General features: G+C 45.3%; 1 protein-coding gene across 4 annotated transcripts in view; it reads right to left on the reverse strand.

Annotated features, from left to right (window-relative positions):
• BCL9 (BCL9 transcription coactivator) overlaps window positions 1–25,390 on the reverse strand; it is a 1,690,791-nt gene that overhangs the window by 34,154 nt on the left and 1,631,247 nt on the right. For all 4 annotated transcript variants that reach the window (XM_044072112.1, XM_044072109.1, XM_044072110.1 and 1 more), the window contains one exon: window positions 103–351. In XM_044072112.1, coding sequence (XP_043928047.1) covers window positions 103–351 — 249 coding nt within the window. The remainder of the gene's footprint in view (window positions 1–102; window positions 352–25,390) is intronic.

Below are 25,390 nucleotides of genomic sequence, written 5' to 3' on the forward strand. Positions count from 1 at the left end.
ACAAAGTTCCAGAATGTAGCAGTTTGTATCTTTAGTGGCCAGTATTAAAGTCACTGTCCTGCAAACTGTACTGGAATTAAGGTGCTTTCTGGGGATACTCACCTGGTATGCTGCAAACAGGGGGGACATTTGGTGAACGGGCTGGAGGGGAGTCATCATCAGAACTAGCAACAGTCTTGATTGCATCATGGTACAATGGTGTGGAGCTTGGCATTGCAAACTTGGACATCCGAGACATCATTATTGAAAGGGGGTTTTGTGAAAGGGTGGGCTCAGGAGGCAAGGTGTAGGGACTCCCTGATGAAAGAGCTCCTGGAAGATTTGAAGCTACCGTTGAAGCTGGCGGGGCACCTGTAAAGGAAAGAATTAGAACTGTTATGCTGTATGGATAAGATCCTACTTAGTAATTAAAACTACTGAACTTAAAATGAAAACAACATTCCTGCTCCTGAAAACAAACAAAAAAAAAACAGTAAAACAGAACTGAATACAGCCACAGATTCTGTAAATCTCAAATCAGCAGAGAAAACTGTGACTCAAATTGCCAAATAGAAGGAAACATATTACCTAATAGGTAGCAGTACAAACCAGAACTGTCTAAGCCCCTTTAAGTGCACAAACTCCACCTTCTCCCAATATACACAAACAAACTACAGTGCTCCCATGACAATGAGCCTGGACCATTCAGAGCCTATGAAGTCTAAGTGCAGGGAACTAAACAGTAACATAACCTAATGTTAAAAACAAGACAAAGGCCCCAAGCTACTACTATGCAAATAAAACAGTGGCTGAAATAATGCAAACATGTAGCCAGGCTAAATGTGAACAACACACACACACACACACACACACACACACACACACACACACACACACACACACACACACACAAGGTCAGGCTAAACATAAGAAATACACACAGACATGGCCAGGCTAAACATAAGTAACACAGACACACACATGGCCAGGTTAAACGTGAATGATACACACACACAAATACACACGGTCACGCTAAACGTGAATCACACAAAAATACACACTGTCACACTAAACATGAATCACACACAAACAGGCTAAACGTGAATGATGTAAATACAAACACACAAAAAATACACACGGTCAGGTTTAATGTGAATGATATAAATACATACACACACACCCCACGCTGTCAGGCTAAACGTGAATGACACACACACACACACACACACACACACACACACACACACACACACACACACACACACACAAAGGTCCATTTGCAAATCTGCTGATCCATAAACCAGGCAAGCAACCTGTGAGCTCTCATCTAAACTTTCACTGAACTTTTAAAAACATGATGAAGCTTGACCTGCTCATACACAGATCCATACTACACAAAACAGAAATGTTTTCCCCCCGCTTATATTTTGGCTACAGCACCCCTCAAAAAAAAAATTTCAAAGAAGTGGGTTTGCAAATGTAAGTTGGTGTGTGCAGGGAAATTCCCAAGCCTCAGTGGTTGTTCAAAAATCTGAGAGCCGGCTAAGCCAACCCCCCACATGAATACTACTTACTGGTTTGCCATACTACACTACATGTCGACTGAAGTATTGCCTGATGTTTACTCACATGAAAGGCTAATTAACTGACTGGGCCAATTTATTTGTCTGGTGATCGGCTGAGTGGATTAATTCATAAAGGACCTATTTTCAGCCACTGCCCAGGCTCAAAACAGGAAAATGTACAGTTGGGTCCCACTTAGCATAACTGTAGATGTTACAGGACATCACTGTTGCAGTACTGATTCATGGGTCTTCCTGCCATACAGAAGTCCACAACTAACTCGACTTCGAGTCTTTAAATTATCCTTAGCAGACGAATGTCCGAAGATGGACATCAGGGTGTAAAGAAGGGTGTTCGCTGGCGCCATCTTCACATCTTTCTAAGCAGTGAATGGACAGTCTGATGCCTGAAGACAGCACTATTCTCCAGCTGTCTGAATTTTAGTGAGGAGGAGGAGGGAAAACAAAACAAAAAACAACAGAGGCAGAGAGGGGAATGATGGAAATAAGAGGACTATCTGCAGAAAAGCTCCACTACCCTGCACTCAGCAAAGGGGAGACAAGTGGTCAGCAGAGAGAGGGGTTGGAGGGTGGGAGTATGTATTACAACACTGATCTACTCGAACATCTACAATTATGGTACATGGAACACAACTGTACAATGTTCTTCACAGTAAATGTTGCAGTACTGATTCTTCATAAGACTCCCAAAGCTAAAAACTGGGTGGCGAGTCATGTGTGTGACCTTAGTAAATAAAATTTATCAGGGTGTCAGAAGCAAAACCTGCTCTAGCCATGGAGTTATTATCTAGGTTATAGTGTTCTGTGATGGTGTGCACAGAGTTCCATGTGGCTGCCTCTAGAATAGCCGGGGTGGGAACACCTTTGAGGAAAGCAGTGGTAGTCAACCCATACCTGGTGGAGATGGCTTTAATATGCCCAGGTAAATAATTTTCATGGTGTGAGTAACAGAAGTTAAAAGTCATTTGCTATCCATTTAGAGATGGTTTATTTGGAGACAGGCTTGCCCTGTTTACCTTCTGTGAAAGCCACCAGCAACTGCGCTGCTCTATTAGGGCTTTTTGTCCTGTCTAGATGGTACCTGATCAACCTGCACACATCCAGGGAGTGAATGACTTGCTCTGCTCTGTTCAGGGGATTTGGGTAGAAGACTGGCAAGTAGACACTCTGGTTTAAGGTAAGTTCTGATACCACCTTAGTCATAAAGGCTAGGTTTGTACACAGTGTGACCCTATTCCTGTAGAAGATAGTGAAAGATTTGTACACACGAGGGATTATAGCTCAGACACTCTCCTCCTAGTTGATGCAACAGCTATTAGAACGGTGGTCTTCCAGGACAGCATCTTTAGAGAGGCAGTGGCAGCAAGTTCGCAGGGAGGCAAGGTTACTTTTTCTACAACATAATTAGATACCATGCTGGACTGGGATTCCTTCAGGATGGATTCAAGTGAATCACCCCTTTTAGAAAAAGTTTCATGCGGGGGTGTGAGAAGACGGGTGAAACACTGTGCAGCAAGCTGATATTGCAGATGCATGTGTCTTAATGCTGGAATAGGAAAGTCCTTGTAAAAAGAGGTCCAAGAGGTACTACAAGACTGAGCTAATGTCTGCCAGAGAAGGGTTGGTGTTATTACTCTGACACCATGCAGAAAATCTTTTCCATTTTGCCAGGTATGATTTCCTGGTATTGGGCTTTCTTGCTTCCTGTAGAATGGAGAGCACACCCTTAGGATAGGATGTAGCCCTACGAGTCAAAACCCAATCCTCCAGGCAATTCACTTGAGGCTGGCTAGGTGGGGTTGGAAGACAGACCCCCTTGACTTGGCTGAGGAGATCTACGTCCTGCAGTAGGGTGCAGAATCTCCACACTCAGAGTGAAAAGGAAGGAGAACCAGTGTTGTCTCAGCCAGCAGGGGTTCAAGGGTCATGCTGAGTCTGTCTGCCATGACTTTTGTTAGTACCCTGGGAAGCAGGGGGTAAGGGCTGGAATGCATACATGAACCAGTTTCTCCATGTGAAGTTGAATGCATCTATCTTCCAAGCTCCTGTCTGTTATGTTCTGGAGGAGAACTTCTGTAGTTGCTTGCTGTGGAAAGAAACAAACAGGTCTATTGAGGGGATCCCCCACTGTATAGTCAGATCCAAGAAGACCTCTTTTTTAAACATCCATTCGTTGGAGTCTAGAAGGTCCCAGCTTAGAAAATCTGCTAGGGTATTACTATGGGTTGGAATATAAGAGGCTATGAAGAGTTAAGCCCTATCTCCTGAGCCAGCATCCAAATTTTTCTGCCAAGACTGCACAGGGGACAGGACAAAGTTCCCCCATGTTTGTTTATGCAACACATCTCTGTCCAGATTTACAGTGTCCCTGGGTTTAACTTTTGTTGAAAGTCTTTTATGGCAAGACAGACTGCTACTCACTCCTTTTGGTTTACATGCATCTTCCTCTGTTGTGGGGTCCAAATGCCCTGCACCTTCAGGGGGACCTAAGAGAACTCACCAAGCTATGTCTGACTTGTCCATGGCAATGGTCTTGTCTGCTTGTGGCAAAGTGAAATTTGCCCCTAAATTCTTTTGTAAGGTGTTCTTTCACCACAGGGGTTCCTTTTTAACGCATGAAGGAGGGGCAGCTGGGTTTCCAGGGGTTGGGAGTTCTGTTCTCAAACATTTTTTCGAAATCACTGGAGTGTTCTCAACTGCAGCTTTGTAAATGGAATCATGAGAATGCAGGATGCCATGTACCCCAGTATCCTCAGGAAATCTCTTGCAGTGATGACCTGCTTTGGAACCTGACTGGTCAGGCAGCCTGTCAAGAAAACAATCTTGTCTTGGGGAAGGAAGGCTTTCTTTTTCACCAACTATGAGGGCTCCCAAGAAAGAGGATCCTTGTTTGAGGAAGGTTTTATGATTTTTGAAGATTTAAGGTGAGACCTACCTTCTGAAAACAATCTACAGTGATCTGTAAGGAATCTAGAGTCTCGGAAGTGGATCTTCCCTGAATGAAACAGTTGCCAAAGTATGGATCAATATGAACCACTTTAGATCTGCAGTGTGCTATCATAGGAGCTAGACACTTTGTGAAAACTCTGCGAGCAGTAGATAGGCCAAAAGGTAAAGTACAGCACTAGAAGTGGGAGTATATTGCTACAGATCATAGGAACTTTCTGTGACTGACTGCTACAGGGACATGGAGTTGAGCATCCTTTAGATTTAAGGAGGCGTTCCGGAAGAGCACTGGGAGCAATTTCTGCAACAAGAGCATTTTGAATTTTGTGATGCTGAGGAATTTGTTTAGCTTTTAGAGGTGGTTCTTAGGGCTAGAAATACCCTTGAGAAGAAGTCTTCTCCCTTGTGTCCTGGAGGGACAGGCTGAATGGATCCTTGGTGAACTGGTCCCTAAGAAAGGCTGGGTAAGAATCTTTCCTGCTCTTTTGGTGGTTCTGGAACGCCCAAAGTATTTCTCTGAACTGAATATAGTGCCCTTTTCTCTATGATGCTGAGGACCTATTTGTCCCTGCTGATGGATTTCCATTGATTTAGGAAAAAAGACTCTCTTCCTGTCAGAGGTTTGGAGGGCAGGAACAGGTTAAGGGAGGGTGAGGTAGAACATAGTCACAGTTTCTCTCTCTGCTGGGTGGGTTCTTTGAAGTCGTCTGCCCTTTGCAATTGTTCTATTGCCATCTCCTAGACTGTCTTCATCTTTTACCATGGGGTGCCCCCCCCCCACCTTGTCTTGTCTAGGTGGAAAAGGCCAAGGTTTTGAAGGGTAATTCCTACTGTAACCCAGAGTCCAAGACAGGTAAAATTCTTTCACAGTTTTAATTTACTTTCCTTTTTTTAGTCCAGTTTCTCAAACACTTATTCAGCTGTAGGCCCAGAAAAGAATTCCTTGTCCAGTGGGTTAACCAGTAGTTCAGCCTTTACCTGATCTGACAGAGGCTGGGTCCTGAGCCATGCTTTAACATGATCTGGTAGGGATTGCTCCTTAATCCAAGCATGCCTTCAAAGTACAGACCCAGTTACAGCAGCCCTGTAAGATGCCTCTAAAGAGTCAAAACCACATTGCAAAGTATGTTTTCCAACCTGTTCAGCTGAATGCAATAAATCCTGTAAATCCTTATTTTCAGCACAATCAGGAAACATCATCATTTTCTGTTTAAGCAAACCAATAATATGCTGCTGATATTTCAACATATGAAACTGGCAGTTTAAGGCCTTAATTGCAAAAGTTGCAGAAGTGTATGCTTCTTACCCCATCTATCCAGCACCCTGGAGTCTCTATCCAAGGGGGTAGGATTTTTGGCAGTAGTAGCTTTAATGCCCTTGGGCCCCTGTGAAATGGTCTCAGGATCCGCAGTAGGATGTTTGCAAAGGAACCTGTGAGAGTCAGGGACCCTGTAATATCTATCAGCAGGAGGTAAAGAGTCAGGGGCCAAGCTAGATTCTGCAAATGCATCAACAATGTCTAGTACAGGAGGTATGGCTAAAGGCCTGTGCTGGGGCAGGAGTAAGAAATTTTAGAACCAGAGAAATCCTGACTTTCCCAATGGAAATGCTCCCTGAGAGTATGCAAGGTCTCACCAAAAAGTACAGTTGTGTACACTTACCATAAATGTAGATGTTCGAGTGTATTCACTGTTGCAATCATTACATTTGGGTAATCTACTGGCAGGTTGCCCTCAGTCGGCCTGAATTCCAAAGTCTTGGGTCCTGCGTCGGTTGATGTCTTCTCTTCCATGACGTCAGGTCATCAGGGGTATAAAAATGCAGCCGATGCCATTTTCTTTAGTTTTTCTTGCCCCCAAAAGAGTAGCACTCGAACATCTACATTTATAGTAATTGTATACAACTTTACTATGTTCTTCTTGTTTCACTATTGCAGTCATTACATTTGGGTAGAATCCCAAAGCTATGGTTGGGAGGCTGGATCTAAACAGCATTAGGTGCAGCTATAAGGCCCTGCAGCACTGCAGTGTCAAAGCCTGCCCTGGACTTAGAGTAGAGGCGCAAATGGTAATGCTTTGTAAAAGTGTGAACAGAACTCCAAGTAACGGCCTCTAGAATGTCTTTGGTTGGTACTCCTCTGAGAAAGGCTGCTGAAGTAGCTGCAGCTCTGGTGGAATGAGACCTAATGCCCTTGGGCACAGGTTTACCATGGTGTAAGTAGCAGAAACGGATGCAGTGGCTTATCCACTTTGAAATTGTCTGCTTTGAAATAGCCTTTCCTTCTGATCCTGCAGCATATGACACTAGTAATTCCTCAGTTTTTCTTAGAGCTTTAGTCCTGCTCAAGTAGAATCTTAGCTGTCTGTGAATGTCCAAGGAATACAGAATTCACTCCCCTTTGTTCTGCGGATTTGGATAAAAAGTTGGCAGATAAATAGTTTGGTTAAGAGCCACACTGGAAACCACCTTAGGCATAAAAGTAGGGTTTATCCTCAGAGACACCCTGTCCGGGTAAAATATGATAAAAGGCTCTACAGCCATGAGGGCCTGTAGCTCTGAAACTCTTCTTGCTGAAGTAATTGCTAGTAGCAGAGCTGTCTTCCATGATAAGAACTTTATATCAGTGGTAGCAGCTGATTCAAATGGAGGCAGGGTGAGTTTTTCCAACACATAATTAAGGTCCCATGCAGGTAATGGTGATCTTCTAGGGGGCCTTACATTTTTGGCTCTTCTAAGATACTGCTTTAGTAAAGGATGAGAAAAAATTGGTGGCTCTGTGTTGTAATGAGCCGAAATGGCAGAGGCATGGATTTTGATTGATGAGAAAGATAGGCCTTTGTCAAGCATCTCAGTTAAGTATTATAATATCTGAGGAATATTTGGTTCTGCTGTATCAGTTCCTTGTGCTTGATTCCCAGCACAGAATCTCTTCCTTTTGTCAGCATAAGATTTTCTAGTACTAGGCCTTCTGGCTTCCAAAATTACATCCATCACAGCTTTACTGAGAGGTGTTGTTTGTATGATTACCTGATTAGCCATGCTGCCAGGTTTAGAGTCTGTAGGATCTGATTGTTTTGCTGGGACAGTAGTTGTGGTGTTTGAGGCAAGGTCCAAGCTGGGTATTGAGACAAGTTCCTTAGAATTGGGTACTAGTATTGGCGGGGCCAGTCCGGAGCAATTAATATCAACTTTGGCTTCTCTTGTCTGACTTTTAGGAGGACCTTGGGTAGAAGAGGCAGAGGAGGAAAGGCGTAAACTGAAGGATAGGGTGTCCACTTTCCATGCTTGTCTGTGATAAGTCCTTGTGCAGAATCTTTTCAGATGATAATTTTGAGGAGAGGCAAATAGATCTATGTATGGGCTCCCCCATTTCTCCGTTATCATGCTGAAGACTTGTGGATTTAGTTTCCACTCGTGAGGATCCATAAGGTTTCTGCTTAAATCATCTGCCAGAGTGTTTTGTTTTCCTGGCAGGAACTGAGCTTGAAGATGTATTTGGTAGGTCAAAGCTGTGTCCCACAGTGCCATGGCTAATCTGCAAAGGGGGTAAGAGTGTGTGCCTCCTTGCTTGTTTATATACCACGACTGTGGTGTTGTCCGTCTTTATCAGTAGATGTCCTGGATGAAGTAAGTCCTTGAAGGCTGTTAGGGCATTTTGAACAGCTAGCATCTCTTTCTGGTGGATATGTAGATGCATTTGTTTTGGAGCCCATATGCCCTGATTGCATCTTCCTGCCAGGTGGGCCCCCAGGCATAATCTGATGCGTCTGTGGTTAAGGTTTGGCTGGCAGGGGGTAGAGTGAAGGGTCGTCCCATATTTTGGTGACAGGCCTTTGCCCACCACAGGAACTCCTGTTGCAGGCAGGGAATGAGAGGAATCATTGTTTCCAGAATGTGTGAATGTTGACTCCATAAACTTTTTAGGTACCATTGAAGTTTCCTCATATGCAGTCTTGCATATGGAATTAGTAGGATGCAGGATGCCATGAAGCCCAGAGCCTGAAGAATTTGTCTTGCAGAAGACTGGGTTTTTGTTGCCATCAATTTGAAGTAAGTAGTCAGTTGCCTTTGTTTGCCTGGCGTAAGGTAAACCATCTGGACAGTTGTATTCAAGCTTGCACCCAGGAATATTATCTTTGAGTGGGTACCAGTTGTGATTTCTTTTTGCTTATAGTGTACCCTAGGCATGTTAGAAGCCTTTTCACAAATGCCAGGTGTCGAAGAAGAGTGTCCTTGCTCTCTGCTTGAATGAGACAGTCGTCCAAGTAAGGTTATATTTGTATACTTCGTTTGCAAAATGCAATTACTGGTGCCAGGCACTTTGTAAAGACCCTGGGCGCAGTAGATAAGCCAAAGGGCAGTGCAGAGAATTGGTAATGCATTAAGCCAGCTTTGAATCTGAGATTATCTTCTGCACGATTGTCTTATTGGGACATGCAGGTATGCCTCTTTTAGGTCTAAAGTCACCAGCCAAGCATTCTTGCCCAGCATGGGCAGAAGCTGCTGCAAAGTCAGCATTTTGAATTTTGGAATGTCCAGGTATGTGTTCAAAATTGACAAATCCAGTATTGGCCGCCATGCCTTGTCCTTTCTGGGTACCAAGAACAGTCTCGAGTAAAAACTTTGTCCTTTTTCCTGTTCTGGTACTAGTTGAATGGCCCCCATATCCATGAGGGACGTAACCTGTTTCTGTGCCTCTGCCCATTGATTTTTGGGCAGATCTGGCCAACCGCTTGCCATTGGCAGAGTGTGGAAATGGAATTTGTATCCCTGTGATACTATGTTTAGTACCCACTTGTCCTGGGTTATTAACTGCCAATTTTGAGCAAAAAGTGCTAATTTTCCCGCTAAGGGTGCTGTCAAAAGATAAGTGCTTGGTATAGGCAGAGGGAAGTCATTGGGACTGTTTTCTGTAGGTTTGCGCTTTATCTCCCCCTGATCTGGAGGTTGCACCCCATTGCTTTGACCTGTATGAATCTTGCGCCTGGTATCTGGAACCCTTTGGGCATCTGGACTTGCCCCTTTGAGCTCTGTCTGACACTGGAAAGGACCAATTTTTTGTAGGCCAGTGTCTACTGAATCTTGGTGGCTGCACTTGTAAGAAGTCTTTAACAGTTTGCATAGACTTAGCTTTGTCTTCCATTTTCTTTAAAACCTCCTCTGCCTTAATACCAAACAAAGAGTCATGCTGTAAAGGTGCATCTAGCAATTCAGCTTTAACATGGTCAGGCAAATTTTGTTCCTTTAACCAGGCATGCCTCCTAATCACAGATCCAGTAACTGCGGCCCTGCAGGAGGCCTCTAAGGAATCAAAACCACATTGCAAAGTATGCTTTCCAACTTGTTCAGCTGCATGCAATAATTCCTGCAATTCTTTATTTTCTGCACATTCTGAAATCAAAATCATTTTCTGTTTCAGCAATCCCGTAACATGTTGTTGGTACTTAAACACGTGAAATTGACAGTTTAAGGCCCTGACTGCCAAGGTTGCAGATGTATAAACCTTTTATCCCCATCTGTCTAGTGCCCTTGAATCTCTGTCAGAGGGGGTAGGGTTTTTTGCTGTTGAGGCCTTAACTCCCTTTGGACCCTGTTAAATAGTTTCAGGGTCAGCAGCAGGGTTTCTAAATAAAAATTTATGTGAGTCAGGGACTCTGTAATATCTGTCAGGCTTACTGGGAGCCGGAGGAAAGGAGTCAGGGGTCAAGCTTGACTCCAAAAACACATCATCCACAATGTCTAAAACTTGGAATGGCTAAAGGCTTGTGCTGAGGGAGAAGAAGGAAATCCCCGAGCCTCTTTTTTGATTCTGAGAAATCTTGACTCTCCCAGTGAAAATGCTCCCTCAAAGTATGCAAGGTTTCTCCAAATGAATAATCCTCTGGAGGAGATGCAGATGGAATAGACTCCTCAGCATCAGAATCCTCACAGGGAGGTATAGATAATTCCTGATCAGAAGAGGAATTAGAAGAAATAGAAACCTGATTTGAAGATTCATAATCAGTGTCTTGCCTAGGCCTCTTATCTGGGGGGGGATGGGTACCCCTGATCAAGGTAAAAAGGTCTTCAGCCATTTTGATCATCTGTTTTTTTAGGCATAGAGGCCTGTGCACGTGGCTCAGGCGTCGTTTTTTTTAGTTTTAGAAGTTGTCTTTGCCTTTGGTTTTGCAGCTGTTGTCAGTTTGATATACAAATGTTGAGGTCTGAATACACCCTCAGAAGCCGGTGACTGCTCAGCGGCTCCAGACCCATCTGTGGGAGATACATCCGTCGGTCCAATACCTTGAGTATCTTGCGGCATGCCGGACACCGCATGGGTGTTGGTAGAGGCCTGCGACTCGAAGGTAGCGGGCATCAGGGGCTGCGAATGCGCCTCATTGAGTACCGGCGACTGGCTTAGGAGAAGCTTCGTCGTCGGTTTTGGATCTCGACTGCCTTTCTCTGTCCTTTTCTTTGCGTTTTTTATGTACTCCGGTAGCCGGACTGCTATCAGACGACATTTCTGGGTAGTTAAATCTGTTTCCAAAATATTTTGATGCAAAAATATACCGACGCTTAATAGTGCGTTGGTTAAATCTAGCACAAAACCGACAGTCAGGTACGTTTTGATCAGGGCCTAGGCAAGGAATACAATATAAATATAAATCCTTATGAAGTATTTGCTTCCCACAAGTAATACAATTATTAACTTTTTCTGACATCGGTAAAAAGCAAGAAAAAAGTTTCCCCAACGGGGTACTTAGCTTTAGTGAAGACTTCGGTTCTGAAACTCAAACTTAACTATTTCAGTAGTCGGCCAACCGGCACTTGAGAAATGCTTCTGCTTCGGGCACCGTGCGGCAAGAAAGACTAAAGAAAATGGCATCGGCTGCATGTTTTATACCTCTGACGACCTGATGTCATGGAAAAGAAGACATCAACCGACGCAGGACCCAAGACTTTGGAATTCAGGCCGACCGAGTGCAACCTGCCAGCAGATTACCCAAATGTAATGACTGCAACAGTGAAACACGAAGAACATCAGAAATCCTCTTGGGGGGGGGGGGGCAGAGTGAATGGAGTCCTCAGCATCAGAATCCTCATAGGTAGATAAGGGTAAATCCTGGTCATCAGAGGAAACAGAAAATTCAGAATCCTGGTCGGAAGTATCATAAACAAACTCAGTCCTAGGTCTCTTAGAGGGGGAAGGCTGGCTTCCCCTGATTAAAGTAATAAGGTCTTCAGCCATTCTTATCATCTGTTTTTTAGGCATAGAGGCCTGACCATGCGGTCTGGGCGTCAGCTTTTTTTTAGGCATGGTTCGAGATTTATGCCTTGAAGAAGGAGATGGCGTCGGTTTAATACGCAAGTCAGTAGGCCTGAATACACCCTCAGAAGCTGGTGCCTGCACAGCGGCTCCGGACCCATCCAAGGTAAAGACATCCACAGGTTCCACAGTTAAAGCATCTCGTGGCATACCGGACTTCGAATGGGTCTCACTAGAGGCCTGCGAATCAAAAGTAGCGGGTATCAGGGGCTGCGAAAGCACCTCACTGAGTACTGGCGACTGGCTTAGGAAAAGCGCCGTTGGCAGCTTTGGACCTAGGCGGCCTGTCTCTGTCTTTATTTTTGCGTTTTTTCGGAATGTCGGTAGTCAGATGGCTGACCGAAGACATATCAGGATAATTAAACCAAGCACCAAAATATTTTGAAGCGTAAATATACAGACGACGGATAGTTTGTGGTTTAAATAAGGCACAAAACCGACAGCGAGGTATGTTGTGGTCTGGCCCAAGGCAAGGAATATAGTAAGAATGAAAATCTTTATGAGATATTTGCTTTCCACAAGTAATGCAATTATTTACTTTTACTGACATCGGTTAAGAGCAAGAAAAAGTTTCCCCAATGGGGTACTTAGCTTTTAGTTGAAGACTTCAGTTCTGAAACTCAAAAATGAAAATTTCAGGAGTCGGCCAACCGGCACTTGCGAAGTGCTTCTGCTTCGGGCACCGCACGGCAAGAAAGACTGATGTAATGGCGTCGGCTGCATGCTTTATACCCCTGATGACCTGACTTCATGGAAGAAGGGACAGCAACCGACGCAGGACCCAAGACTTAGTTAATCAGGCCGACTGAGGGCTACCTGCAAGCAGATAACCCAAATGTAATGACTGCAACAGTGAAACACGAAGAACATCTTCAAATCTGCAGAGGCAGCTGGTTCAAAGGGAGGTAGAGTAAGCTTTTCCAGGACAAAATTAAGATCCCAAGCAGGCATAGGAGCTCTTCTGGGAGGTCTAAGATTGCTAGCTCCCCTCAGGAACTGCTTCATCAAGGGGTGAGAAAATTGCTGAAGCATGAATTTTGACTGAAGAAAAGGAAAGTCCAGCATTAAGCAAGCCTGCTAGGTAATCAAGAATGTGTGAAAGAGAAGGACGAGAAAGGTCTTCTCCTTTAGCCTGCATCCAAGAGCAAAATCTCTGCCATTTATCTGCATAGGATTTTCTGGTGCTAGGCCTCCTGGCCTCATGAAGAACTTCAACCACCTGTTGGGAACATTTTAAAGTATTAGCCAGGCAGTTAAATGCAGAGTTTGAAGATGAGGATGAAGGAACTTTCCCCCTTCCTGAACCAACAGATCTGGTACCAGGGGAAGATGCCAAGGCTGAGCCTGGGAAAGGCTGCGAAGAAGGGGATAAAAATGCTGCCTGGGCCAATCTGGTGCTATAAGAATAGCCTTTGGTTTTTCGTCCCTTATCTTCAGCAGCACTCTGAAAAGAAGAGGCAGAGGAGGGAATGCATAAATTGAGAGTTGTGTCCATGGGAAGGACAACGCATCCACCCTCCAAGCTTTGTTGTGAAACTCTCTGGTGCAGAAGGTTGGCAGGAGATGATTGGTGTGAGAGGAGAAAAGATCCACTTGTGGAGTGCACCAATGCTGAGTGATGCGATAGAAAATGACCTTGTTCAGTTGCCACTCATGAGGATCCAGAACATGTCTGCTCAAATGATCTGCCAAGGTGTTTAGCCTCCCTGGAAGATACTGGGCTATTAGATGTATGCCCATGGAAGCGGCTATGGACCATAGTCTCATGCTTTGTCTGCACGAGGGGTAAGAGTGAGTCCACCCTGCTTGATGATGTACCACATGACTGTGGTATTGTCTGTCCTGATCAGCAGAGTCCCAGGGTAGAATAGGTCCTTGAAAGCCAGTAAGGCCTGTTGCACTGCCATCAATTCTTTTAAGTTTATGTACAGATGAATCTGCTGGGTGCTCCAAAGTCCCCTGTATGCCCCTGTCTTCCAGATGAGCCCCCCATGCAAAATCTGAGGTGTCTGTGGTGAGAGTCTGGCTGGCAGATGGTGGGCGGAAAGGCAGACCCTTGTTCTGAGAACAGGCTGTCGCCCACCAGAGAAACTCCATTTGTAGACAGGGAATTAGGGGAACAATCAAGTCCAAGTCCTGTGTGTGTTGACACCAAAGATTCTTGAGGTACCACTGAAGTCTTCTCATATGGGCTCATCAGAATACAAGAAGCCATGAAACCCAGTGCTTGCAAGAATTGCCTTGCAGAGAGCTGGGTCATGCTTGCCAAGTGCATGAAGTAAGCCGAAAGATCTTCTTGTTTCTGTTGAGGGAGGAATACCATCTGGGTGGCTGTATTCAGCCTCACTCCCAGGAAAACAATCTCCCTTGTATGAACCAACTTTGTCTTCGAGTGTAACCCAAAGAGGTGAGAATGTTCTTCACGAAGTTCAAATCCTTTTCTAGTTGTTCTGGGGAGTTTGCTTCAATGAGACAGTCATCCAGGTAAGGATAAATTTGAATGTTTCTCTGCCTGCAAAAAGCAATGGCTGTAGCCAGGCACTTCGTAAAAACTCTGGGAGCAGTAGATAAGCCAAAGGGCAGTGCAGAGAATTGAAAGTGTTGCTCCCCAGCCCCGAAATGAAGGAACTACCTGCAACCTGTGGCTCTGCTTGACAGTGTCACAGGAAAATAATTTTCTTGGGTGGCAAAAGCCAGGGTACCTTTTTGGCTGGGCTTGTATAGGCCCCAGGCCGATAGCCTAGTACCTACCTATGAACCTATGAACTTTCCCTTACTGGGATGTGCAGATAAGCCACCTTGAAATCCAAAGTTACTAGCCATGAATCCTTGCCCAGCATGGGTAGTAACTGTTGAAGAGATAGCATCTTGAATTTGGGAATCACCAGAAAAGTGTTTAGAATAGACAGATCCAGAATAGGGCGCCAAGTGCCCCCTTTTTTGGGTACCAGAAAAAGTCTTGAATAAAAACCTAGGCCTGCTTGATTTGCAGGAACTGGCTCTATAGCCCCCATAGTCAGTAGAGAAGAGATTTGATTTTCTACCTCTGTCCTGAGAGTACTGGGTATGTCTGGGTACCCTTGCAGAATAGGAAAGGTGTGAAAATAAAACTTGTAACCCTGGTTTACTATATTGAGCACCCATTTGTTGTATGTGATGGTAGACCATACCTCTGCGAACCTGGTGAGCCTTCTCCCCAAAGGAAACCCAGGGCCCGCAGAGGTAGGCACAGGAAGGCCGGAGTCATTGAGAATGCTTGCTTTGGGAAGCTGTCTTAGAACTCCCCGATTTAGCAGAAGAAGAATGCCATTGTTTAGCCCTTTGGAAGATCTGAAACCACTATGCCTAGAGCAACCCTGCTTGCCAAGATCAGAGAAAGACCAATTCTTGGAAGGATAATGCCTGCTAAACCAAGGAGGCTGAACCTGAAGGAACTCTTTTACAGCTTGCATAGATTTCGCCTTATCCTCCAACTTCAGTACCTCCTCAGCCTTATTACCAAAAAGATTGTCTTTGTGCAAAGGAACATCCAGCAATTTAGATTTAACAGGTTCAGAAAGAGGCTGCTCCCTGAGCCAAGCATGCCTTCTAATAATGGAACCAGTGGCTGCTGCTCTGCAGGAAGCCTCCAAAGTGTCAAAACCACAATGAAGCAAATGTTTAGTAACTAAAGTGGCAGAATTCAGCAAGTCTTGTAAATCTTTGTTCTCTGACATGGAAGGAATATTGCCAAGTTTAGCCTTAATAGCTTCCAAAGTATGCTGCTGATACTTATCATGTGAAAAAGGCAATTCACAGATCTAATGGCAAGAGTTTCAGAGGTATAGACTTTTTTACCCCACCTGTCCAAGGCCCTAGACTCCTTATCAGAAGGCACAGGGTTCTTAGCAACAGTAGCCTTAACACCCTTGGGGCCTTGAGAAATAATCTCAGGATCAGCAGTAGGGTTTTAAAAAGGAATTGATGAGAATCAGGAACCCTATAATACCAATCAGGTTTTCTGGGGGCAGGAGGAACAGAATTAGGAGTTAAAGAATTTTCCATGAAAACATCATCCACAACTTCCAAAACTGGAGGTATAGCCAGAGGTTAATGCTGTGGCAAATCCAAAAATTCCCTGATTCTTTTCTTAGACTGAGAAAAATCCTGACATTACCATTTAAAGTGCTCCCTAAGAGTATTCAAAGTATCCCCAAAGGAAAAATCTTCTGTAGGGGAGCCAAAAGGGGTAGAGTCCTCAGCATCAGAATCCTCAAAGCCACAAAAAAGTTGAGAATTTCCTTCTTCACCAGCAGAAATACCGGAACCTCAGAATCTGAGACACAAAACATCAGGAGACAATTCCCTAGCCCTCTTGGAAGGGGGGGGGGATGATAGCCCGTAATCAGGGAAAGAAGATCACCAGCCATCTTTACCAACTGGGACTGAGGCACAGGAGGGGAGGCCGACACCTGCTTGTGAGTAGGTTTGCGGATGGAAGGTTTGCTAGCAATCTGCAGGGACTCGGGAGGCCTAGCAACTGCAGAAATCTGAACTAACGTAGTCGGTCTGGTTCTGGCCTCATGTCGAAAAGAAGAGGCGTCAGAAGCTGGTGCCTGCATAGGGGCTCCGGACCCATCTGAGGCAGCGACAGGCGGAGGGTCTGAAGACAAAATAGCAGCCTGCGGCATGGAGGACTCTGTAAAGGTCTCGGCAGAGGCCTGCGGCTGGAAATCTGCGGATTGCAGGGGCTGAGAAAGCACCTCACTGACTACCGTTGGGCTAATGACCAATTTCACCAGTGCGTCGTCAGCAGATTTAACGCTAGGCCTGCCACGGTCCTTGTCTTTGCGTTTCCTAGGTATATCCGAAGTTGGGAGACCAGAAGATGCCATACCAACGAACTTAGGCCAGACTCCGAAATGCTTATACAAAATCTTAGCTTTACGGCGTACAGTACGCGGGTTAAAGGAAGCACTGAGATCGAAGTTAGGGACGTCGTGCTCAAGGCCCAAACAAGTTATACAATAGGAATGAAAATCACGGTGTGGAATCTGTTTTCCACAGGCAAGACAGTTATTAACTTTATCTGACATTCGTTAAAGCAAGAAAAGAGGATCCCCAATGGGGAACTTATCTGAAGGCATCTTCAACTTGGCAGTCGGAAAGCAAAAAGAAGGTAAACGGCTGACCGGCACTAGTGCGAATTGCATCTGCTTCGGGCTCCGCGGCAAGAAAGACTGAGGAAATGGCATCGGGTGCCTCCCTTTATACCTGACGTTCTGACATCAGTTTTACAGCCGACGTCATATACCGAGGACTCTGGTATTCTGGCCAACTGAAGGCTACCGGGAGCCAGATAACCCATACATTAGGACTGCAACAGTGAAATACGAATAACATCAGTAGTCGGAGGTGGTGGTGAAGCTTCAGTGTGGTAGTGTGCTTTAAAGGGGTGACTGGAGGATGTGGTAGTTGGACCACAACTTTGGTTGTAGTTTTGGTAGTTGAAGAAGACTGAGTCTCCTTCAAAATCCACATGGACATCCGAAGCTGAGGACTGCAGAGCAACCTTGGACCAAACCAATGTGTGAGCCGTACTGGCATTTGTAGGTAAGGCTGGAAACCATGGTGGCCTCCAGAGGGGATGGGACAGTGGGTTCGGGCCTGGAAGTGACCAGACTACAGGTCTGGAAAGGTACCTCACACCTAGGTTGTTGATGCACTTAAGACCTATAGATGGAACTTTTATGCTAATGTCAGGGTCCTTTGCCTTTCTCAATTTTTGGAATGACGCTAGTGGATGCGGAGTCTGCAAAGGAGCTGTGGCAGCACTGGATTGCACCGCTACTGAGGAAACTGATGGGGAGGACTCCACATGGTTGGCGAGTACCTTGGCATTAAGTTTGAGAGAGTTCTCATGGAATTTTGCACAGTCAGAACAGTTAGATACATTGTACTGACGCCCCAAGCAGAACAGACACAATGAGTGAAAGTTTATATGCAGGATTTGCTTCCCACACTTCAAGCAACTGTTGACTTTTTTAACATTAAATTAGTAGAGAAATTTCCACATTAGAGTACTTATCTGAATGGAAGAAGGCTGTTCTCTGGGAACATGAGCTGACCAACAGACTACAAGTGTACTGAACAAATATGAAGCACACTGGACTACACAGTTAGAAAGAACTGAAGATGGTGCAGATGGATGCCCTTCTTATACCATGATGTCCAGATGCTGGTCTTCGGACATCTGGCGGCTAGTGATGGTGTAAAGTATCTGGAAATCGGTGGAAATTGTGGCCTTCTGAATGGCAGGAATTCCCAAAGATCAGCACTGAAACACTGACTATGAAGAAAGAATAGTTGTGCAAAATCTTACCATAACCATAGATGCCCTTCTCTTTCATGTTGTAGTATTCTTTGTGAGGGATTCCCTGCCTCAGGTGACCTGAACGTCAGCTCCTATACAAAAGCTTAAGCCTGGCTGCTGTAGGTGCATGAAACGTCACAAGTAGGTCCATAAACCACGGACCTTAAATGTGACGTTTGCACGCACAGACCTCAGAACTTAAATGCCCAGTCGGACAGTCCAACAGAGAGTGATAAGTGATGTCAGCTAGAGGTACAAAGTGTCATATGCTGTCTAGTCTGACCCAGGTCTAGGGTACAGCCTCAGAGTGCCCTTAAGACAGGTCCCTAGTAAAAAAGGGGGATAAGTGGGTGGGAAGGAATACTGCAACATGAAAGAGAAGGACATCTATGGTTATGGTAAGATTTTACACAACTATTCTATGTCCTTCTACTTCTATGTTGCAGTATTCTTAGTGTGAGAGAGTACCACAGCTTAATTAGAGGGAAGGGAGGAGGTAGATATAGATGATTCCACAAAATCCTGCAGGATTGCTCTAGCAAACCCTGCCTAGGCTCTGGAGATGTGGTCCAATTTGTAGTGTCTGGTGAAGGTGTGAATTGTGGACCAGGTGGTTGCTTCCAGGATGGAGGCTGTTTCCAGACCTTTGAAGAAGGGTTTGGAGATGGCCTCACCCCTGGTAGAATGAGCTCTTACTCTCTGGGGTAAATGCTTGCCATGGTGGGAGTAGCAGAACCAAAGAGTTTTCCTAATCCACCAGGAAATGGTTTGCTTGGAGACTGCCTTGCCCAGGGCTCTAGGGTGGAAGGATACAAAGAGCTGGTTAGATTTTCTGATGGACTTGGTTTTGTCTAGATAAAACCTTAACTGCCTGTGCACATCCAGGGAATGGAGTATCCTCTCACTGTCACTGGTTGGAGAGGGGAAGAAGCTGAGCAGGTGAATGGATTGGTTTAGAGACAGTTCACTGACCACTTTAGGCATGAAGGAAGGGTTAATACATTGGGTCACCCTATCCTTGTGGAAGGGAGTGTAGGGACAGCAGGCCATGAGAGCTTGTAACTCTGACACCCTTCCAGCTGAGGTAAGGGCCACCTGCAGTACAGTCTTCAAAGTACACATTTGGAGTATAGCAGCACTAGCTGGTTCAAATGGGGCCAGTGTTAATTTTTCCAGAATTAAGTTTAGGTCCCAGGGGGGTGAGATGGGTTTTCTTGGTGGTCTGATGTGTAAGACCCCTTTCAGGAATAATTTGACATCTAGCCTGTTTACTAAAGGGGGAATCTAGTAGTAGACAGGCTGAAACTACTGATAGGTAGACTTTCACTGAAGAGTATGAAAGATCAGCCTTAATTACTTCACACACATAGGTAAGGACTGGAGGGGGGGGGGGGTCTGCCTGGCAGGGATCCCTGTCCTTATGGAGGCATTAGTTGGAAAATCTTTCCCATTTCAATAAGTAGGATCTCCTACTAGTAGGTTTCCTGGCCTCCCTCAGGACTAAAAGCACGTCCTCTGAGTATTGGTGTCTGAAAGGGATTAGAAGTTTATCATCCAGAGTGTTAGGCCTAACATCTGTTGGTGAGGGTGAATTAGAGTTCCCTTTTGTTGTGTGATTAGGTCCACCTTGTGTGGTAACTTGTGGTGATTGCCCTTGGCTAATGACAGAAGCAGGGGAACCAGTGCTGCACTGGCCAATAGGGAGTCACCAGCAAGATTTTTGGTTTGTCCCTCCTGATTTTATGGAGGACTTTTTGAATGAGAAGGAAGGGTGGAAATGCATATAGAAACTGCCCTTTCTATGGAATGCTGAAGGCATCTACCCCCTCCAGGCAAGTGGAGAGTGGTCCTTGGTGCAGAATTTTTTCAATTGTCTGTTCTGAGGGGAGGCAAACAAATCTACCTGAGATGTGCCCTTCTAGACAATGTCTAGAAAGGAATCCCTGTTCAGCATCCACTCGTGCTGTAGAGAGGATGTTCTGCTGAGAATATCGGCTTGTTTGTTATCCTGGGAAGGGATGCATGTTGCCTGGAGGGTTAAGCTGTTCCTGGAGGCGAGGTCCAAAATTTGCAATGTTATCCAGCAGAGGAGGTAGGCTTTGGTCCCTCCCTGTTTGTTGAGACACCACATGACTGTGGTGTCTGTTAATATCTGAAGGGGGCTCGGTTGCAGGATAGGGAGGAAGGCTTTCAGGGCTAGAAGAACCGCAGTCATTTCCCTCACATAGATATGTTTCTTTTGGAGGGTAGGGTTCCAGGCCTCCTGTACCATGAAACCTTTCATGGTAGCCCCCCCCCTCCCCCCCCCAAGGTGTAATGCATCTGTATATGCATGTGCTGGGTTGGGGAGGGTGGTTGTAGTGGAAGGCCTGGGTTCAGAAGTATTTGTTGGCTCCACCACCTTAGTTCTGCTTTGAGGCAGGGCAGGAGGGTAATCTGGTGCTCTAGGTGATGTTGGTGTTGTGACCACACATTTTTCAGGTACCACTGCAGTTTTCGCATGTGCATTCTGGTTAGGGGCAGCATCGGGCTGGTGGCTGCTATGAGCCTCAGGATCTGCAAGAATTGTCTTGCAAATATCTGATGAACCTGTAATAAGTTTTGGAAGTGAGTGGAGAGAGACAGAACTTTGTCCTGAGTGAGGAAAGCCCACATCAGGTCTGTTCTGATCCTGCAGCCCAGAAAGATTAAGTCCTGTTGGGGGATTAAGGATGATATTTGGAGGTTGAGGGTGAATCCCAAGCTTTGAAGCAGGGAAGTGGTGAACCTCAGATGGTTTTGAAGGGTGTCCTTTTTTTTCTGCTAGAATGAGGATGTCGTCTAGGTAGGGGTAGATTTGGACACCTTTGGTTCTGCAGAAAGCTATGGCTGGGACTAGGCATTTTGTAAATACCCTGGGTACACTAGATAAACCAAAGGGCAAGCCTGTAAATTGAAAATGAGAGCAGGGCCCAGTGAAACGAAATAATTTTCTGTTGGAGGGTTTTATAGGAATATGGAGATATACTTCCTTTACATCTAGTGTGGCCATAAAGGCCTGGGCTGGCAATAATGGGAGTAGAGTTTGAAGGGATAGCATTCTGAATGATGGAACGTTTAGGAAAGGTTTAGAAAGGAGGATCTAGTATTGGTCTCCAACGGCCATCTTTTTTGGGGACCAGAAAAAGCCTTGAGTAGAAGTCTTTTCCTACCTGTCCTCGAGGGACAGGTTCTATAGTTCCTAATGTCAGCGGGTCTTGAAGTATGTGAGGGATAAGGTGCAGTTGATTTTTTGGGAGAAAAGGAATGCCTCTTTGAAGGGGCTTTTCCTTCCAAGAAAGGAAATATTCATTTTGTATTATTGCCAGCACCTAGCGGTCTGACATGATGGATTTCCAAACGAGGAAGCAGTAGGATAGGCGAGCTGACAAGGGGAGGTGGGCAAGGTAGTCACGCATTGTTGGGTCCACTTCTATCTTGAAAAGGTTGGCTTTGACTGGGTTGTGAGGCAACTGGTCTGTAGGAGGTCTGCCTCCTGGTTCCTCTCTTATACCTGGAAGAGGAGGGGGTAAGCAGAGGAAAGGGGCCTCCTGACAAAGGTAGTCTTAGCAGGAGATTTCCTGTAGTATTTAGGAATGGGGACACAAGTAAGTGCTTGATGTCTTGAACCTCTACTTTTTTCCTGCAGGTTTTTGAAAAGGTCTGTAGACTGTTTACCAAACAGGAAGTTTTGGTCTAATGGGGAGTCTAAGATTTTAGACTCGAAATCCTCTGGTAGGGGTTGGAGGCGTAGCCAAGAATATCTACGGAGTAGTGATGCAGAAGCAGCAGACCGTGCAGAGGCCTTTGCTGCAACATAACTACATCTAATAGAATGTCTGGCTACCTGGGAAGCCAGGGACAGTTTAGATGTTATCTCAGCTTTGGTAGGGCAGTCAGGGGTGAATGCCAAGAGAGTAGAGGCTTGTGATACTACGTCCAAAGTCATATTTTATCATATGAGTTTGGTAGTTGACAGCTCTGAAGGCTAGGTGGAGGAGGTATAAACCTTCTTTCCTAACCTGTCCATGTTCTTGCTATACTTATCAGTAGGCAGAAGAGATGCTGAAGAAATCGGTCTAGATTGCTTGTCAGGGGATACAGCAATTACAGCAGGGTCTGCCAGGAGTGGTTTTACTAGGGATTTTTGTTCATCTTGAACTTTATAAAACCTGTCAGATCTCTTAGGGGCTGGTGGTTGTGAGTCTGGGATCTTTGATGCTGAGGTGAAAGCATCACGGTAGGCAGGAATGACTGGTGGGATTGGCTGAAGGCGAGGGAGATTCCACTTGGAGTAGTTCAAAGTATCTCCTTTGGGTGTCAGTCATTTGGGAGATGTCCCATTTAAAGTATTCTTTCATCTTTGTGATGGTCTCCCCAAAGGTGATATCCTCTGGTGGGAAGTCCCCTTCTATGGATTCCTCTTCTGGGGAATAACATTCAAGCGGGGTGGCAATTTCTGAAGAATAGGAGACTGACTCATCTGAAGATGAATAAAGTACAGTTTTGTACATACCATAAATGTAGATGTTCGAGTGTAGACACTGCTGCGGTCATTACACTTGGGTTATCCTGCCGTCAGGCAGTCCCGCAGTCAGCCAGAGTTCCAAAGTCTTGGTCCGGCGTCGGTTGCTGTCGCCTCCTCTCTGACGTCAGTGCGACAGGGGTATATAAGATGCAGCCGACACCATTTTCTTCAGTTTTTCTTGCCCCATATGTCAGGTGCCTCTAAATATGTAGGCAATTCCAACTGCTAATAAAACATACATAAGAAAAGCAAAAAACAACTTACAGCTACCAGCAAATACTCCCCATAGGTAGTAAGGGTAGAAGATATAGGTACATACCAGCCAGTAAGAGGGGAAGGAGGGAGAGTAACCTGGACTGCAGCAGTGTCTGCACTCGAACATCTACATTTATGGTAGGTACAAAACTGTACTATGTTCATCATGTTACTCTGCTGCAGTCATTACACGTGGGTAGAATCCCAAAGCTGAGGAAGGGTGGCTGGTCCTATAAGGCATTTGGGGTGGCTATAAGGCCCTGCAGCACTGCAGTGGTGAAGCCAGCTCTGGGTTTAGAGTATAGAGGCAGATGGTAATGCTTGGTGAAGGTGTGTACAGAACTCCAAGTTGCTGCTTCCAAAATATCCTTGGTAGGTACTCCCCTGAGGTAGGCAGTTGAAGTGGCTGTTGCCCTGGTGGAGTGAGATCTAATGCTGCTAGGTACAGGTTTTCCATGGTATGTGTAGCAGAAACGTATACAATATCCTATCCATTTTGAAATAGTCTGTTTTGAAATGGCTTTTCCCTGTGCTCCTGCAGCATATGCTACCAATAATTGCTCAGATTTTCTGAAAGCTTTGGTTTTGTCCAAGTAGAAGCGTAACTGCCTGTGAATGTCCAAAGAGTCCAGTAGTCTCTCTCCTTTATTCTGTGGTTTAGGATGAAAAGTTGGCAGGTGAATAGTTTGGTTTAGAGCCACAATGGATACCACCTTTGGCATAAAAGTATGGTTAGTTCGTAAAGACACCCTGTCCTGGTGAAAGATGAGGAAAGGTTCCACTGCCATTAGTGCCTGTAATTCTGAAACTCTTCATGCTGATGTTATTAACAGGAGCAGAGCAGTTTTCCAAGTGATATATTTTAATTCTGCTGTGTTGGCTGGCTCAAAAGGAGGTAAAGTTAGCTTCTCCAAAACAAAGCTGAGGTCCCAAGTTGGAGTAGGTGCTCTACGGGGCGGTCTTATGTTTTTAGCTCCTGAGGTACTGTTTTAACAGAGGATTAGAAAAAATTGGTGGATCCGTGTTGTAATGAGCAGAGATGGCAGAGGAGTGGATCATGATGGATGAGAAGGAGAGTCCTTTGTCCAGCATCTCATTTAAGTATTGTAGTATCTGAGGAATGTTTGGGACAAGAGGGACAAGGCTGTGAGCTTGGTTCCAGGCACAGAATCTCTTCCATTTATCCGAATAGGCTTTCCTGGTACTAGTCCTTCTGGCCTCCAGAATGACATCCATAACAGCTTTGGAGAGAGACACTGCTTGCTTGACTAAGGAATCTTCCATGCAGCTAGGTTTAAGGTCTTTAGCTGGCTGTGTAGTATTTGTTTGTTGTGTTGAGTCAGCAGATGTGGGATTTGAGGCAAAATACAGGGCGGTTCTTGTGCTAAGCTCCTTAAGATTAGGTACCAGTGCTGGCGTGTCCAGTCTGGTGCAATCAGGATCATCTTTGGCTCTTCCTGCCTGGCTTTTATGAGTACCTTTGGCAGGAGAGGTAGTGGTGGGAAAGCGTAGGGTTTTCCAGCTGAATGAGAGGGCATCCACTTTCCATGCTTGTGGATGGTAACTCCTTGTGCAGAATTGTTGTAGCTGGCAGTTTACTGGGGATGCAAACAGATCTATGTCCGGTCTCCACCATTTCTGTGTTATCATTCTGAATATTTGTGGATTCAACTACCATTCGTGGGGATCCATGATGTTTCTGCTTAAGTCGTCTGCCAGTGTGTTTCTCTCCTGGCAGGAACTGCGCTTGCAGATGAACTTGAAGGTTTATAGCTGTGTTCCATAAGGTCATAGCTTGTCTGCATAGGGGGTAGGAGTGAGTGCCCCCTTGCTTGTTTATGTACCACATAACTGTGGTGTTGTCTGTCTTTAGTAGTAGTTGTCCAGGATGCAGCAGGTCCTTGAAAGCTATAAGCGCATTTTGTACAGCTAGCATCTCTTTTTGATTGATGTGAAGATGCCTCTGTTCTGCGGTCCACGTGCCCTGAATACATTTGCCTGCCATGTGTGCTCCCCAGGCGTAATCCGATGCATCTGTTGTCAGTGTTTGCCTGGCTGTGGGTTGTGTAAAAGTCTGTCCCTTGTTGAGGTGACCAGCTTGAGCCCACCATTGAAACTCCTGTTGAAGGCAAGGGATTAGTGGTATAACTGTTTCCAAACTTTGACAGTGTTGAGACCATACGTTCTTTAGGTACCATTGTAGTTTCCTCATATGCAGTCTGGCATATGGAATTAGTAGTATGCAGGATGCCATGTAACCCAAGGCCTGCAGAATTTTTCTTGCATGGAGCTGGGTCTTTGCTGCCATCAATTGAAAGTATTGAGTCAGTTGTCCTTGTTTGTCTGGCGTGAGATAAGCCATCTGGGCCGTTTTGTTCAAGCTGGCACCCAGGAATATAATCTCTTGTGAGGGCACTAGTTTT

This window comes from Protopterus annectens, chromosome 5.part0 (genome assembly GCF_019279795.1).
Source record: "Protopterus annectens isolate FY-2018-M chromosome 5.part0, PAN1.0, whole genome shotgun sequence".
In the NCBI taxonomy this organism is placed as follows: Eukaryota; Metazoa; Chordata; order Ceratodontiformes; family Protopteridae; genus Protopterus; species Protopterus annectens.